The 14169-nt window shown below is 40.4% G+C and overlaps 1 protein-coding gene across 5 annotated transcripts; it reads left to right on the plus strand.

The window, feature by feature from the left end:
* The first annotated feature begins 4938 nt into the window (after positions 1-4938).
* LOC112902059 (uncharacterized aarF domain-containing protein kinase 1) lies at positions 4939-14160 on the plus strand. Of its 5 annotated transcripts, none has more exons than XM_025970959.1 (16): positions 4947-5152; positions 5251-5334; positions 6007-6147; positions 6241-6311; positions 6756-6849; positions 7776-7853; positions 8866-8932; positions 9452-9537; positions 9837-9887; positions 10146-10193; positions 11077-11197; positions 12329-12509; positions 13098-13235; positions 13322-13434; positions 13528-13596; positions 13685-14160. In XM_025970959.1, exons 1-16 carry the CDS (start codon positions 5003-5005, stop codon positions 13780-13782), a joined length of 1590 nt encoding a protein of 529 aa, XP_025826744.1. In that variant the 5' UTR covers positions 4947-5002; the 3' UTR covers positions 13783-14160. The 5 variants fall into 5 exon arrangements, 3 of the variants coding, with proteins under 3 accessions (XP_025826745.1, XP_025826744.1, XP_025826742.1); XM_025970957.1 differs by having other exon boundaries at positions 4948-5152; positions 13676-14160; XR_003230472.1 differs by lacking the exons at positions 13528-13596; positions 13685-14160 and having other exon boundaries at positions 4939-5152; positions 13106-13235.
* Positions 14161-14169: the final 9 nt, after the last annotated feature.

Here is a 14169-nt window from a genome sequence, read left to right on the forward strand (position 1 = left end):
ATTCCTGCACAAGAGTTTGGATAAATTGGATTGGCTGAATCCTGACCGGCTGACCCTCCCTATCTACTTGCTGATTTCTGCGCTACGTGGTAAAATAAAAATAAGAACGAGACAAGATTTATCAGTAAGTAACCAGTTGATCGGTGATAGATGTATGCCATCATGATTGATGGGAACGGTGATGGAATTGAAATAAACTAACGTGAATCGATGAACTTATATCTCGCGTGCATGCGTCCTGGCCTCCCTCCCGGCCGTCCGCCGTGTGTGGTGCCAACGTGTCGTGCCGTGGTTGCCGTCGGCCGTCGCGTAAGGTCATCTGCGGCGGCGCTTGCGGCTTGCCGCGCTTGTGCGCTCGGTGCTTCGCGAGTTCTCCGGCGGCGCGTGAGCGGGGGCACAAGGAAATGAATGACGATTGAAATTCTGGAAAAGTTAAGCGTTTCATCTGCCCTTGCGTGGCAACCGCGGAACTTGCGAACTTAACTTTGTACATGACTGCTTGGCTGCCAAATGCCTATACGTACTCTGTACGTATAGTTGGTGTGGGGCCCTTTGGAATTCAGGGTCGCCGCCCCTCTCGCCCCCTCCCGGGTCTGACGTCTCTCATCCTGAGAATGTTATTTTAAGAGATAAAAATCTAAAAATATTTTCATCCGCACCTTGTGAAAACTTTTGCTAAGTATTATACCATGTTATAGTTCCTCGGTCCTTGATCCCATCGATCCGGGAATTTGGTGACTATTTGACACCCCTCCCTACGTTTTTTCTATCTCCCTCGAGATGTGTATCTGTGATCAGACTTTTCAGGGCAGTCTGTTCAAGCCACTCACGAAAATCAACCACCTTCATGATAATCGGATATATTTCCTTTTAATCTACATCGAAATCTATATAATTGTCTGTGTATACATATATAAATATAATTGTTCCTCTTATGAATGCCATATATGTAGGCCCTGTAAATTTGCTTGTGTTGGCTTTGTATGTACTAACATAGAGTTTTCATCAATACATTTGTGATGTGTCTAGCTTCAGTGCAATCCTGGATTGGAGCAGCAAATGAAGATAAGCTATTAGGTGTCCCTTTCTTGTCAAAAGTGGTGTGTTAGAGCAACTCCAATGGTTAGCTAAAAAACTCCCTAAACATAAAATTAAGGAGTAATTAGAAAAAATATGACTCCAATGGTTCCTTAAATCTACTTGCTAAATTTATCAAGTCCCTACCTCACCCTACTTCATCGCTAAATGTGGGGAGCTGGTAGGGAGTCCCGAACCGCACTTCCGCGCCAAAATCCGTCGACTCGCGCCATATTTTTTCCCCTTTCGCGCCTTCTCTCTGCTTATCCGCTGCCGCCGAGCCCTCGTTCCCCATTCCTGCGCCGTCGTCCAGAGCCCTCCGTTCCTTCTTCGCCCCATGGTTCGCCGCTAGAGGAACCCGACGCCCTCAAGAAGCCGCCCGCCGCCCTCAAGAAGCCGGGTCGCCGCCCTCTGGAAGACCGCGGGCGGGCGGCCCCTCGACGTCCGGGCGCCGCCGTCCTCGGGAAGCCGTTCCTCCGTCGTAGCCACGCCTCCGCCCTCAAGAAGCAGCGCCACCGCCATCAAGAAGCCGCGCCGCCGCCCTCAGAAGCCGCGCCGCCGCCGTCTGGAAGGCCGCGCGCGGGCGGCCCCTCGACGTCGCGCGCCACCACCGCGACGCCCGCGGGAATCGCCCGCTTCGTCGCCAGGTCCCCCGCGCCGTCGCCGCCCACGCTTGACGAATCCTTCGGGTTCCTCTTCTCCCCCAAGCTCAACCCGCCCATCGACAACAAGGTGGTGCTCGCTCAATTTGATAATTACTCCAGCATGATTCTGTTCAATCTTGAATGAATGAAGTCGGGGCGCATCTGCATTGATTTGGATTCAACCTTATTAAGGACAAACCTAGTGTGAATTTGTGCCTGTACTGCTGCTGAAAAACAAGATACACATAGGTCCTTGAGACATTTCCTAGTAATTTGTTGCGCCTGTACTGCTGCCCCTGCGATGGCTATCTGAATTCATATGTACTAGCTATAGCTCGGTGCAATTCTGTTTAGTTGTCAACAATTGGTGTTACCAGCAGAATACCATTGTTTCTTCCTATTAGTTTATGTGATTATGGTTCTATATCATTGATGTTTAAGTTTAGAACTCTTGAAGCTCAGAGCCAAGTTCCCTGATGTGGGTTTACTTGTGATGCTGAATTGGAAGCCGTGGCCATTTCTCTGCCATTTAATTGTGTAGTTCTGACCAGATTGAACAGAGTGCATGATACTAGTTAGCAATAAAATGAGTTACTCATACCTGTAAGATACTCATACCTTTGTTTAAAAAACAGGAATGGAAGGAGGTGATGGATACTTCACCAACTTGTTGAATGACGGCCAGTATGATGCAGGTTTCGAAGACTATGGGACTATACCAATTGGGTCGCAGCAGTCACCACCCGAAAACGAGATCAATCTCACATCAAAGGCACCTCAGAAGCAAAAAGGGAAAAACTTTAGTGTGGATGAAGATAGGCTTCTTGTTTCAGCATGGTTAAATGTTAGTACGGATCCAACACAAGGGACAAATCAAACCAAAGATACGTTCTGGAGAAGAATCCATCGATACTATGATAGCAATAGAGGACCTTTACCAGATCGTAATCAAAATTCCTTGCTGCATCGTTGGAGTTCTATCAATGATGCTGTTAGCAAGTTTTGTGCTTGTATATCCCAGATAAACAATAGAAACCAGAGCGGAATGACTATTCATGACAGGGTAACAAACACTACTACATCTAACATTGTGCACTAATATCCTACTATTCCGATTAACGTGTCTCTATTATATGCAGGTAGAGGAGGCTGAGAAGCTTTTCAAGTCCCTAGACACCCACAACAAGTCTTTTCAGTTTAGGCACTGTTGGCTCCAGCTTAGAAATAAGCCAAAATGGCATGAGAAACAACAGCTAGCAGCAGCTGCAAAAAACAGCCATAGAAAGCGAAAGGAAGCAAAGAATACAAGTCCGGGATTAGTTGATCCTACTACTCCGGATGGCAATCAGGATGCTCCTGCTGAGACTAGCCCTCCACAAACAGATCTGCCACGAAGAACAATTGGTAAGAAGATGGCAAAAGAGATGCGTAGAGGGGGTATGGATGCATATTCAGATGCGTTGGACACTCTATGGGCAAAGAAGAGAGAGGCTGATGCAGAAAAGGAGCTAAAGAGAGATGACAGATTTGCAAAAGCGTATGCTCTTGATAAAGAGAGGCTTGAGCTGGAACAAAAGAAGCTTGCAATTGAAGAACAAAAGTATACAAATGAGCAAAAGAGACTTGAGCAAGAGAAAGAGCGCCTTGACAATGAGGCAAACAATCTTTACTTGAAGCGTATTGCAGAACAACAGAGAATAATGAGTATGGATCTTAGTGCTATGAGTGACATGCAAAGACAGTACTATATATGCTTGCAGGCTGAGATCGTTGCACGTCGGATGAATTAGAAGTCTCTTTTTTATTTGTAGTTAGTTTTAAAGTGGTACACAACTTTATTGTGCTACACAATATTAAAAGCTGCTGGTTCTGTCATAGATGTAAAGTTTATTTCAACCTTCCCTGCATTTCACAAAAATATTCCTAACTTTCTATAGCTGTTCCATTCTGTGTCTTGATGTGTGCTCCCCTCGCGAACATGGTGAGGCAATGGGATTTTGTCTCTTCAACAATGTAGCTGTTGCAGCAAGTTATTTCTTGAATGAGAGAGTCTGTACCTGAAACTTCCATTGCAGCCACATTGCAGCCTCCAATGGGATTCAATTATTTCTTGAATGAGAGGCAATGGGAAGAAAGAAATGCTGCCGATGTCCATTGAATAGATTGAAATTCTGTCCGTTGAGGCAGTACCGTCCATTTGAGTAAATAAATAAATAGAAGACACTAAACAAATAGGTTCTCAAATAGTTCTCATGATATGTTATACTCATGACACGACAAATAACTTATAATTGAGTAAACAAAGAACTAAATATAAAGGTCCGGATGGTGTTGCCACAGATGCTCCACTAGATCTTCTTGAAGTTGATGGTGAGTTTCCTTGTTTTAATTTTCAAGTGGTTCTCAATAAATTCATCGAAATCTGCCGTATGCTCATGTGAGGGCTCAACACAATCTCCTCCGTCGTCAAAGCGTTCGTCAGGATCCAGTATTCCCTCATCATCGACAATCATATTATGCATGATAATACAAGCTGTAATAATTTCGCTCAGCGTCTTATCGTCCCAAAACCGAGCTGGCCCTCGAATTATAGCAAAACGGGACTGCAACACCCCAAAAGCTCGTTCCACAGCTGCCCAAGCCAAGGTCGCGTCTCGCGATTAACAGTGCCCAAGCCAAGGTCGCGTCTCGCGTCTCACGACGGCGATAGGTTTAGGCGGCATGGATGACGCTGCGAGGTACCTAGCACAATGTATTGCATGAAGAGATATTGGGCCAGGGAAAAATAGGCCCATTAACAAAATGCCCAGCGGAGCTGGCAGAATTTAAATTATTTAGGGAACTAAATGTAAGGAACCATTGGAGAGCACTATTTTTTCTACTCCCTAATTTTATTTAGCAACTTCCTACATCTACTTTTAGGGAGCTGTTTTTTACCAAACCATTGGAGATGCTCTTAGGTATGTTACATAAATCAACTTTGGATTTTCCTTTGATTGTGCAGTGACAGAGTTTTACCGGTTGGTGCACTAAGCCATCTAGTATGCAAAAGACTGGATAACGCAGCACAAAAGAAATATTCATTAGTTCACAGAATTTTCCCTCTTAAAACTGGAAAAGTTTTTGGAAAACTTAAAAGATAAACTGGATTTCCGGTTTCTTTTTTTTTTTGAGGAAATTTCCGGTTTCTTCTTCAAACGAAGGCCCGTCCCCCTCAACGTTTCTTCCTCAAAATTCCAAATCTACCATCCCAAACCCTGAACCACACAATCCGCGCTGCAATGCTCCGCCGCCGTCGCGCCCCGCTCCTCCTCGCCGCCGCCGCGGCGGGTGTCGCGCTGGCGACCGCCTCCCCGTCCGGCGACAACGGCCGAAGCGTTGCCTCCACGCTCCGGCACGGCGTCGCCCGCTCCTCCCGTGCCGTCTGCACGGTTCGCCCTCAGCGATAGATACTGCTTCTCCCCGTTGTTGTTCCTCCTGCGTTCCGAAGCCTACTGTTGCTCAATTTCCCAGCGGTTGGTTGTCGCAGATTGGGTTCGTGGTGGCGGATTACAAGTTCTCCCTCAGGGGTCTGGATTCTGGGTCGCCGGATTACCGGGTTAAGCTCTCTGAGGTATGGATTTGCCCGGATGCGACGTAAGCTTGTTGTATGATTGATCAGTTTTCTTGAATGTGGTAGCTATGTAGGGCTAGAGACATTAACGTCGTGAGTCTGGTTGCTGAAGTTGTCTAGTATTATTGCATAATTATTGGAAACAGAAACATAATTAATTTTCGTATTCCTTAAAGTTCACTTTTAGAGAACATTGTCACATGGTAGCCTTTCTGCGCTATCTAATGGGCATCTGCAACATTACAGGAATCAACTGGATCTGGCCTCCTTAGCTATTTGGATCACAAAATCAAAATATTTCCTTAGTAGCAGACAATATAATGCAAATACTCGCTTGCTTTTGATGTCAATGACCTCTTTGACCCAGTTTTAGCTATTTCTATGCTCTGCATATGCAATTTGTGTAGCATTTTAGAACACGAAAGTTCATATTACTATCCCCTGACCTCCTTGTTCCCCAGAAACCAAGTTCTACGCTCTGATGCACTTGAATAGACACATTATGCAAATTCACTACTCATTTGAGTTAGCATGCCATAGTGGTCTTCTCTTTTACAACATCTGTACCCTGTGATCTAATATCTAGTGTTTCTCATGCAATTAGTAGTTGCCAGAGTTCACAGATGATTATAGATCCCATGAAGCCTTAAATCATATGTTTTTCTTTGCTAGGTTCATCTGCGTTCAGCGAAAAAGCTACTTAAACTATGTGAATTGAATGGAGGGTTTTATGTAAAAGCTGGTCAATATGTTTCATCACTAAGACAAGTACCAAAGGAGTACTCGTCAACTCTCTCCTGCCTGCAAGATCAGGTTCACTGTTAGCTGTCACCTGCTCCCTCAATGACAGTGTATACACACATGACTTTGCTTTGTTATTTACTATGTTTTTGTCCAACAACTCAGGCAACTCCATCCAAGTTTCAAGATATAAAAATTGTTATAGAGCAGAATTTTGGCAAGAAATTGCATGAAATGTAAGTATTGAATTTCGTGATTAATTTTTTTAGATTGGTTGTTTATTGTCAATACATGTAGTCAAAACAGAATTTTCATAGGTTGGCTGTTGTGTCTACCATACTGTGGGTTCTGTGTTCCACTTTGTTCCTTTCATTCAGCCTGTATTGAGTGTTCTTGTCAACTTCTTCCTTGTGTATCATACTACCATCACAATTCGCAATATACTTAATAAGGAAAGATTTGGCTGTTTTTTACATTAATTTGGATTTTGGAGTAGTGAAATGAGCCTTTGCCATATCCATGCCATTAACATCATTTGAAGGCTTGAAATTGTGAATACACAAAGCATTGCGTTTCAGTTCATGCTTTGTGTGGTTTTCTGTGGGTTAGGTGCTTAATAATCCATAAATAGCTTATTGTATGGAAAAAATCAATCTTAAGGTTTAATATGTGAGTATCAGATTCCTGGAATTTGACGAACATCCGATTGCTGCTGCATCAATTGCTCAGGTCCATCGAGGTCGATTGCATGACAATCAAGATGTAGCTGTCAAGGTGAGATTCTTGTTAAACTGCCTCAATTTCTGCTCCAATTTTGCAAAGATATATTGTTTGCATCAAGGAATATATCATCATTCTGGTTGCTAACTATCCTAAAAGAGCTGACAAAAGGAAATTTCACAAAAGATGTTACATAGCATATCCACTCTTGTTTTATACTATGACCTACCAAATTAATCTGTGTGGATACAATGTGATTACCCTTGTTTTAGAAGGGTGGGCATTTGTGGAATAGTTTTTCACTTGTAGAATACCCTTAGAATTACCAGTTTCATTCTTTAGTTATCAGCCAATTTTATGGTGTGCATTGTACATGTTTGGAGTCACGATAGTTTTGTTTTCTCGAACATGCAGGAGAGCTGTGCATTATTGTTTAAGAAAGTCACAATATCTCATAAAGACCAAAAGTGAACTGGATATCAGTATCACTTTAAACAGGTGTTAATTGTTACGTTCAAGCATTATTTAGACAAGTACCCTTAAAAAGTCTGAACAGAGTAAAACTTGTTTCAAACTGAAGCAGCTGAGCACTAGAATATGAATCCTTCATCAGAATTGCTTTGAGTCGAAAATTCATCAAATACATTTAAGTATAAATCCACAGCTAACTTGGGCCATATGGCTCAACTCTCTCTTGTATGTATGTTTAATCTAACACTGATAGAAGTATAGAATTGTTAGTAACAAGATATAACTGCATATATTTTTCTTTTCATTTTGTTGGCTTTAGTTTTGCTGTGAGCAAAACAGCATAACTTAGTTTGTTCAGAGTATATAAAAGGCTGCAGAAACCATTCCTCTTTAACCTATGCATAGATTCACGCTCATTCTACCATATATACATGTAATTTTTTTAAAATTAGTGTTATATCTATATTGACATAGTATTGGGCTTTCACATGAACCTTTGTGACATCTAGGTTCAGTATCCAGGATTGGAGCAGCGAATGAAGATAGACATCATGACAATGTCTTTCTTGTCAAAATCAGTCTCTTGGGTATGTTAAATACAGAAAATTTTGGTTTTCCTTTATTGTGCAAACACTTATCACCTCGTTGCGTCTAATCCATCTTGTATGATAAAATCATGTTATGTTGTTCATTCACTTTTACACAACATACTATAAGAAGAGCAGTATTCATTGACTGGTAGTTCAGGTACAATCTTTCGTGCATTTAAAATCTAGATAAAGGAAAACTCAGTGCTACTTCTCTGCGGCAACATTAATGAAAGAAATTGATGCAATCCTAAGCAAGACTTTATTTATGCTGAATGAATAGATGCTAGCATTAGTTAATGTTGCGAATGGGTGCATTAGCCTTTTATATGGCAGTTGCTAGTGGAGTTCCAAATAGACTGTGATTCAGTGACCATCCTTTTTCCCGTCGTCTTGTCCATTGTGGCCAGTATTTTAATATGAATTTTCTAAAATCATTTTTTGCATGGTTCGTATAGTTAATTGAATTTGGTTGACACTATGGCACTTGGCATGCATCAAAACATTATTGGCAAATACTTTATCCTTGAGTAGCAGTTGGTGTGATTGGACAGGCTGGTGTTAGTGGCAATTGGTCCTATCCATGGTACTCCACTGCGGTGATCTTTTATCTTTTTTTAGACTAACATGTTTCAACGATCCTTATGGCACACTGATTTCTGTTGATTTAAAGTCTGACATGTACCATGGTGCATTATAAGCAATTATTGATTGGCGATGTGTAGTTTGTTGCTAGTGCTTTATTAAATGCATTGACCATATGTTTCATGAATCAAAGTGGACATGAATCAATTGCTTTGAGCAGCCAGGACTTAATGAGTACTGGTGGTACCTGCTGTTCCACTGCTCTGTCCTCCGCTGTGGTGATATTTATTGCTGTACGTTTAGGACATGCTACCAGGATTCTAATGATAATGAAATTTTTTTGATTGGAACCTATACGTAAATAGCCTTCTGTTCTAATATACTTTATTGTTTGGCACAATCAAAATGCTGTTTTTCATGTCTGCAGATTTTTCCTGATTATAAATTCAAAAGATTACTAGCTGAATTCGAGAAATCCATGTCAATGGAGCTTGGTAAGTGCTTCAATGTTCCTTTAGTGTAACTGTATATAACTATTATTTTGATGAATGATTTCTGAGACGCCTCCTCTGTAGTAGTATATCTGTTTGATTATTTTCTTTTGTATAATCTGGAGGCACTACTAAAAGCCATTTATTTATTTTCCTTGAACCATAGTTTTGCATATTTCAGTTCTCGTTTCTGTTAGTTTTTTTTATAATCCTTTCAGAAAATTAAAGAGCAATAGTCTTGTGTACAGATAAATATGTTAACATGGCAATACCTATAAAAGGAAAGATAATTTTAGGCGCTTTTCCTTTCCTGTATTTTTTTTTTTGCATGATGAGTTTAAAAGTCAAACTATGCCCCTATTCTTCATGCAGTTATCTATGCTCTTGGATTGAACTTTTTTTGTTATGTGTCATTCATTTAGAGCATCTGTTGAAATTCTCTTTAAGTCTGTCTGATGTTCTAAGATTAACTGAGTATGTAATTTTGTATTATGGAAGTAACTCTGCATCGTTCATTTACAGATTTTACTCTAGAGGCTAAGAATTCCGAGAGAACAGCCAACTGCTTCCGAAAAAATAGTGTCATTAAAGTGCCTTATGTGTTCTGGGTATGAGCCTTATGAAACTTATCAAGTTTGCTGTGTTTTGCTTTTTTTTAAGCATAAACTGATTGTGCTTTTAAATCAATTATTTGGCAGTCAAATCATATTGTGTAAAACATACCCTTACCCCACAACACCTGCACAACCATTCGTGGAAAATCACAAACAGTCAACAAGAACCTGAACCAGTACGTAGTGACTGTCAGGGGTGTCACTTATGCTTTTACATATTTAAATTTAATTATGATGTGAACTATCTAGCTTTATGTATGGTAATTTGTGACAATAGTTAGTCTCTGTTGCAGCAACTGACAACTAGAGAGGTTTTGACGATGGAATTTTGTTATGGGCACAAGGTAAATAATTAATCCTTAGGCCTTGTTTATACAAGTTATTTGCACATCTTTATCTATATGTGGGTTTGTTGTGGAATTTCAATGATCTCATTACGGAATCTCCAGGTTGTTTAACCAGCTAAACACTTTGCCAAAAAATGTGAAAACCATTAAACCACACATACTCCTTTACATACTCTAAAGATAATGGAAAAGAAATTAGTCAACTACTAATAAGGAGAAGTACCATTGACCCCTTTTGTTCTTCTGCTGTGACAGGTTAATGACTTGGACTTCCTAAGGAGAGAAAATATTAGTCCAACAAAGGTTCGCAGCTGAATTGTGACACTAATATATTTTCAATCATAAAGTGAAACTGAAGGCTTTCTTATGCGTATACACATCACAAATGTGACAAAAATGCTACAGAACTTGCTAGATTCGGGCTTTCCGAAAGCTGCTCAGCCTTCATTAAGTTTGTTAAGTTCACGCACCAGCTGGCTCACAAATAACTTGAACTGCTGAGGGAAGGACGGGCAATATACTTCTGCACTCTTCCACAAAGCTCTCTCAGGCCTGTGGCATAGACTAGAAGCGGTCTGCAAATGTTCCTTTTATGAAAATTGTGTTAACTCCGAGTCCTTTCTCTAGTCTAGTACCATGTCAAGTTTCATACTTTCATGCACCAAGTAACCCAAAAATTTAAGTTGTTAAAGATATATCTGTGTGCAAATATAAGAAATGAAATATTATGTACTACGTTCTCTAGTTCTGTATAATCATTTTCATGTACTTCAGCCAGAATTTGTACAGCACTGGTATCAGTATCATACAGGCATACACTCAATTGTGATTGTAACTTGTAGTGCTTGTTGCTTAACCACATAGTCACTGTGTTTAATCCACATATGGATTTTTCATCATTGAGTTATTCTGGTAAAAAAGGGGGTTTTTATTTTTGTATTCATGCACATAAGCACACATAACACTTGTTAATCAAATGCATATAGTCACCAATCAGGGTTGTACTTCCTGAAAGCATGATACCATTTGGAGTTCTGAACCATGCAACATAATGGTTTCTTATATTTCGTCGTATATTTCTCTACCTTATTGCTAAACTATTTTCTGTTTGCACTTAGCACAGAATTTTGTTCACCTGCCTCTATTGCAGGTTTATTTTCTCATGCATGTTGTATTTACCTTCCAGGTAGCTAAGGCTTTAATTGAACTGTTTGGTGAAATGGTATTTGTACATGGTTTTGTCCATGGTGATCCACATCCAGGAAATATATTAGTTTCTCCTCAAGGCCATGGAAATTTTTCACTAGGTACTCAATTTGCTCTCGACATGGTATTTTTCTACTTGTCTATAATCACATTGCAAGCATGAGTACAACTGTGCGTCTAGCAAACAGTAGTGAAGAAATACTACATTATTATTACATTCCAGCTCTTCAGGAATGAACATGTGAAACTCCTATCAAATTTTAGTTTTCACGGGACCTCTCCTCCTTGCGCAGTAGGTTTTGTCAGGCTAGTGCTACTTAGCCTGTGTGGTAGACTGGTAGTGTGGTACTGTTTGCTTAAAAAGTTGCTCTCCCTGCATGTACCATCAAAGTTGCCCTTAATGCATGTGGGAGAAATTACCCCCAGGCCCCAGTTGGATTCCTTGTCCATGTAGCGTCCCCTGCTAGTCAATGGCTAAGTCAGGCATGGTTCTGGAACAAACTGGTTGGTTCATAAATAGGAGGTATCGAAATATATGTTTTCTTGGATGAATTGTCTCTGATGGGTATATCACTTACACTTGTATGTTACTGAATGTTAATATGTTATGAGCTGGTTTTTAATTCGATTATGCAAGCTAAAATTTAGACTGGCATGCATTTTGCTCCACTTGTCCTAATGGTCTTGTTGGTTACCATGTAACTGATTTCAGAAACCTCTACTGTATATTAACATTAACATACAAAAACTGGAAAACTGGACATAAATGCATCTTATTTGAACTCTGATAATTTTATGTTCCCTCCTTTTCTCTTATGTTTCTCTTCAGTGACAACAGTCATAAGTGTGATCCTGTAGATGGTCAAGCCACCCATTAAAATAAACCTCTTTGTGTTGTCGAACTACAGATTTCAACAGTATAGAGAGTCTGGGCCTCTGGGGACTCTTCTACAATGCCTAGTGACTGCAGATGACAGTCTGCAATGAGCCCTTGGTGTTTTTGGAGCAGGGTGCCTATCTAGCTCTTGCTCAAAACCTTCCTATTCATTATAAGATGGGGTCAATGGTATGTCAAGGTTCCCAGAAAGCAGCAAGCATTTGTTCTTGTTGGGTTGCTATCCACTGGATAAGATGTTTTTAATGGGATTGGAGGGAGCAAATCAGAGCACTCAAACACTGTATGGAATGTGATCTTTTAGAATTTTTACACCTATGGTTTATGGCTTTTGCAGTTCTGTTGGATCATGGAATTTATAGAGAATTGGACCAAAAGTTCAGACTGGACTATTGTCAGCTGTGGAAAGCCTTGATACTGTTGGATACAAAAAAAATTCTGGAGTTAGGTGAACAGTTTGGTGTTGGCAAATATGCAAAGTATTTTCCTGTAATATTCACAGGCAGAACTCTAGAAAGGTAAGATTTAATTCTCTCATATATCATGATGCACTAGTTATCATTGTGCAATAAATATGTATCATCAGTCCTTGTTAAGAAAAATGTATCAACAGCATTCATAGAGCATCTTTCTTGGGACAGTGATGGGGGCATGGGACACAATTATAACTTATCCCATGGCAATGTGAATCTGATGTACATAACTTTAAACATTTGCTTACATGGTGAAGTTTAATCTGAGTAGGGTTAAATCTGATACAAAAAGGAACTAAAATAGGACTGCATGAAGGAAATTTTAAATATCACCTCGTTTATTAACTGTACATGAATGAAGCGTCGATTGTCTGTTTGATTTACTTCAAGCATTCAACTGGAAGCTACTTAGGTAGGAAAACTCCTACGATACTATTGTGAACCATATAATTGCATAATTTTGATATGTGAAATTAGTGTATATGGGGCAATATTACGTTGGTTTATCATGATGGGACCAACTTGACATTTGAATCACGCCATATGACCATATGTGTAGAATTCGATCAGTAAGCCTTGTGTTCTTGGACTTGATGTCATAATCATTCCTGAACTGATCGTCATAATGATCAGCAAATCAGCTCTTGGCACACAAATGTCTAGTGAAGAGCAGAGGCGTTTAAAGGAGGACTTGAGCTCTCTGGGAATGGATGATATATCTTCATTTATGGAAGCGTTACCACGGGACTTTTATGTCATACTGCGAACAGAGTAAGGAACTTTGTCAGAGCACATCAGCATGTTATTGCTGTTACCTTCATTCTTGCAGCTTATAAAATGTTTAATCTCGATTTCAGTGGATTACTGAGGTCCATTTTGGGGAATCTAGGGGCGCCACGCCATGTTCGGCTTCTCACTTATGCAAAATGTGCTATACATGGCCTCGAGAAACAGCCCAAACTGGAGTCTGGTATGTCGAAGTCAACTAAACTAAATTTGACTCCTGTTATCATGATCCTGTCCTAGCTAGCCTAATATATTGGAGCTCTACTATTGTATTCAGGTACAATCAACCGGATGTTCTTGCAAGTCAAAACAAATATCAGCTATCTCCATCTGAGGGTACTTATTGGTAAGGACACCATCATCGTCCAGATGTCTCGACTTTGTATAGCGTTTTCTAATCCTGCTTGCTACCTAAACTTTCTCAGAAATAGCAGGATTGTTAGCAAAAGTAAATGATGCCAAGCATAAGGCCATAAACAAACTCAGAAGACTGTTCCAGGAGATCAGTCGAGGTATTCATCTCCTTACATAATGCCATGAAGTGTGTCAAGGATGGAGGAGGAAGTATGCAGGAGTCAAATCATAACTGCGATTGCTGGATCGTTTATCTAGTGCAAATCATACATCTGTTGTAACGTCAAGGCAGTGTTGTGACAATATGGTTGGAGGTGCAAATCATACATCTTTTAGGTTGTACCATGCACAGCTCACTCTCGGAAGTGTGTGAGGGGCAGCAAGAAATCAAGTTTGGTATTATCATCAAACGCTGCTGTAAGAACCAAACTGTCACAACAGATGGCACACATTATGTTCGTTCTGTTTAGGTGCACCGGGTGAAGATGTTTTTACCCTAATGAATGTATCTGAAAACTGCACAAACGAGATTATAATAGCCTTCGAGTCTTTTGAATGGTGTTGA

The sequence above is a fragment of the Panicum hallii genome, chromosome 8 (assembly GCF_002211085.1).
Source record: "Panicum hallii strain FIL2 chromosome 8, PHallii_v3.1, whole genome shotgun sequence".
Taxonomy (NCBI): domain Eukaryota; kingdom Viridiplantae; phylum Streptophyta; class Magnoliopsida; order Poales; family Poaceae; genus Panicum; species Panicum hallii.

What these genes read in the sequence shown, in the direction of transcription:
- LOC112902059 (XM_025970957.1), top strand. Translation starts at nt 5,003, where the DNA reads ATGCTCCGCCGCCGTCGCGCCCCGCTCCTCCTCGCCGCCGCCGCGGCG. An exon ending in CCTCCCGTGCCGTCTGCACG is followed by an intron (nt 5,153 to 5,250) that starts GTTCGCCCTCAG and finishes TGGTTGTCGCAG; the next exon opens with ATTGGGTTCGTGGTGGCGGA. An exon ending in AAGTGCCTTATGTGTTCTGG is followed by an intron (nt 9,538 to 9,836) that starts GTATGAGCCTTA and finishes TCTCTGTTGCAG; the next exon opens with CAACTGACAACTAGAGAGGT.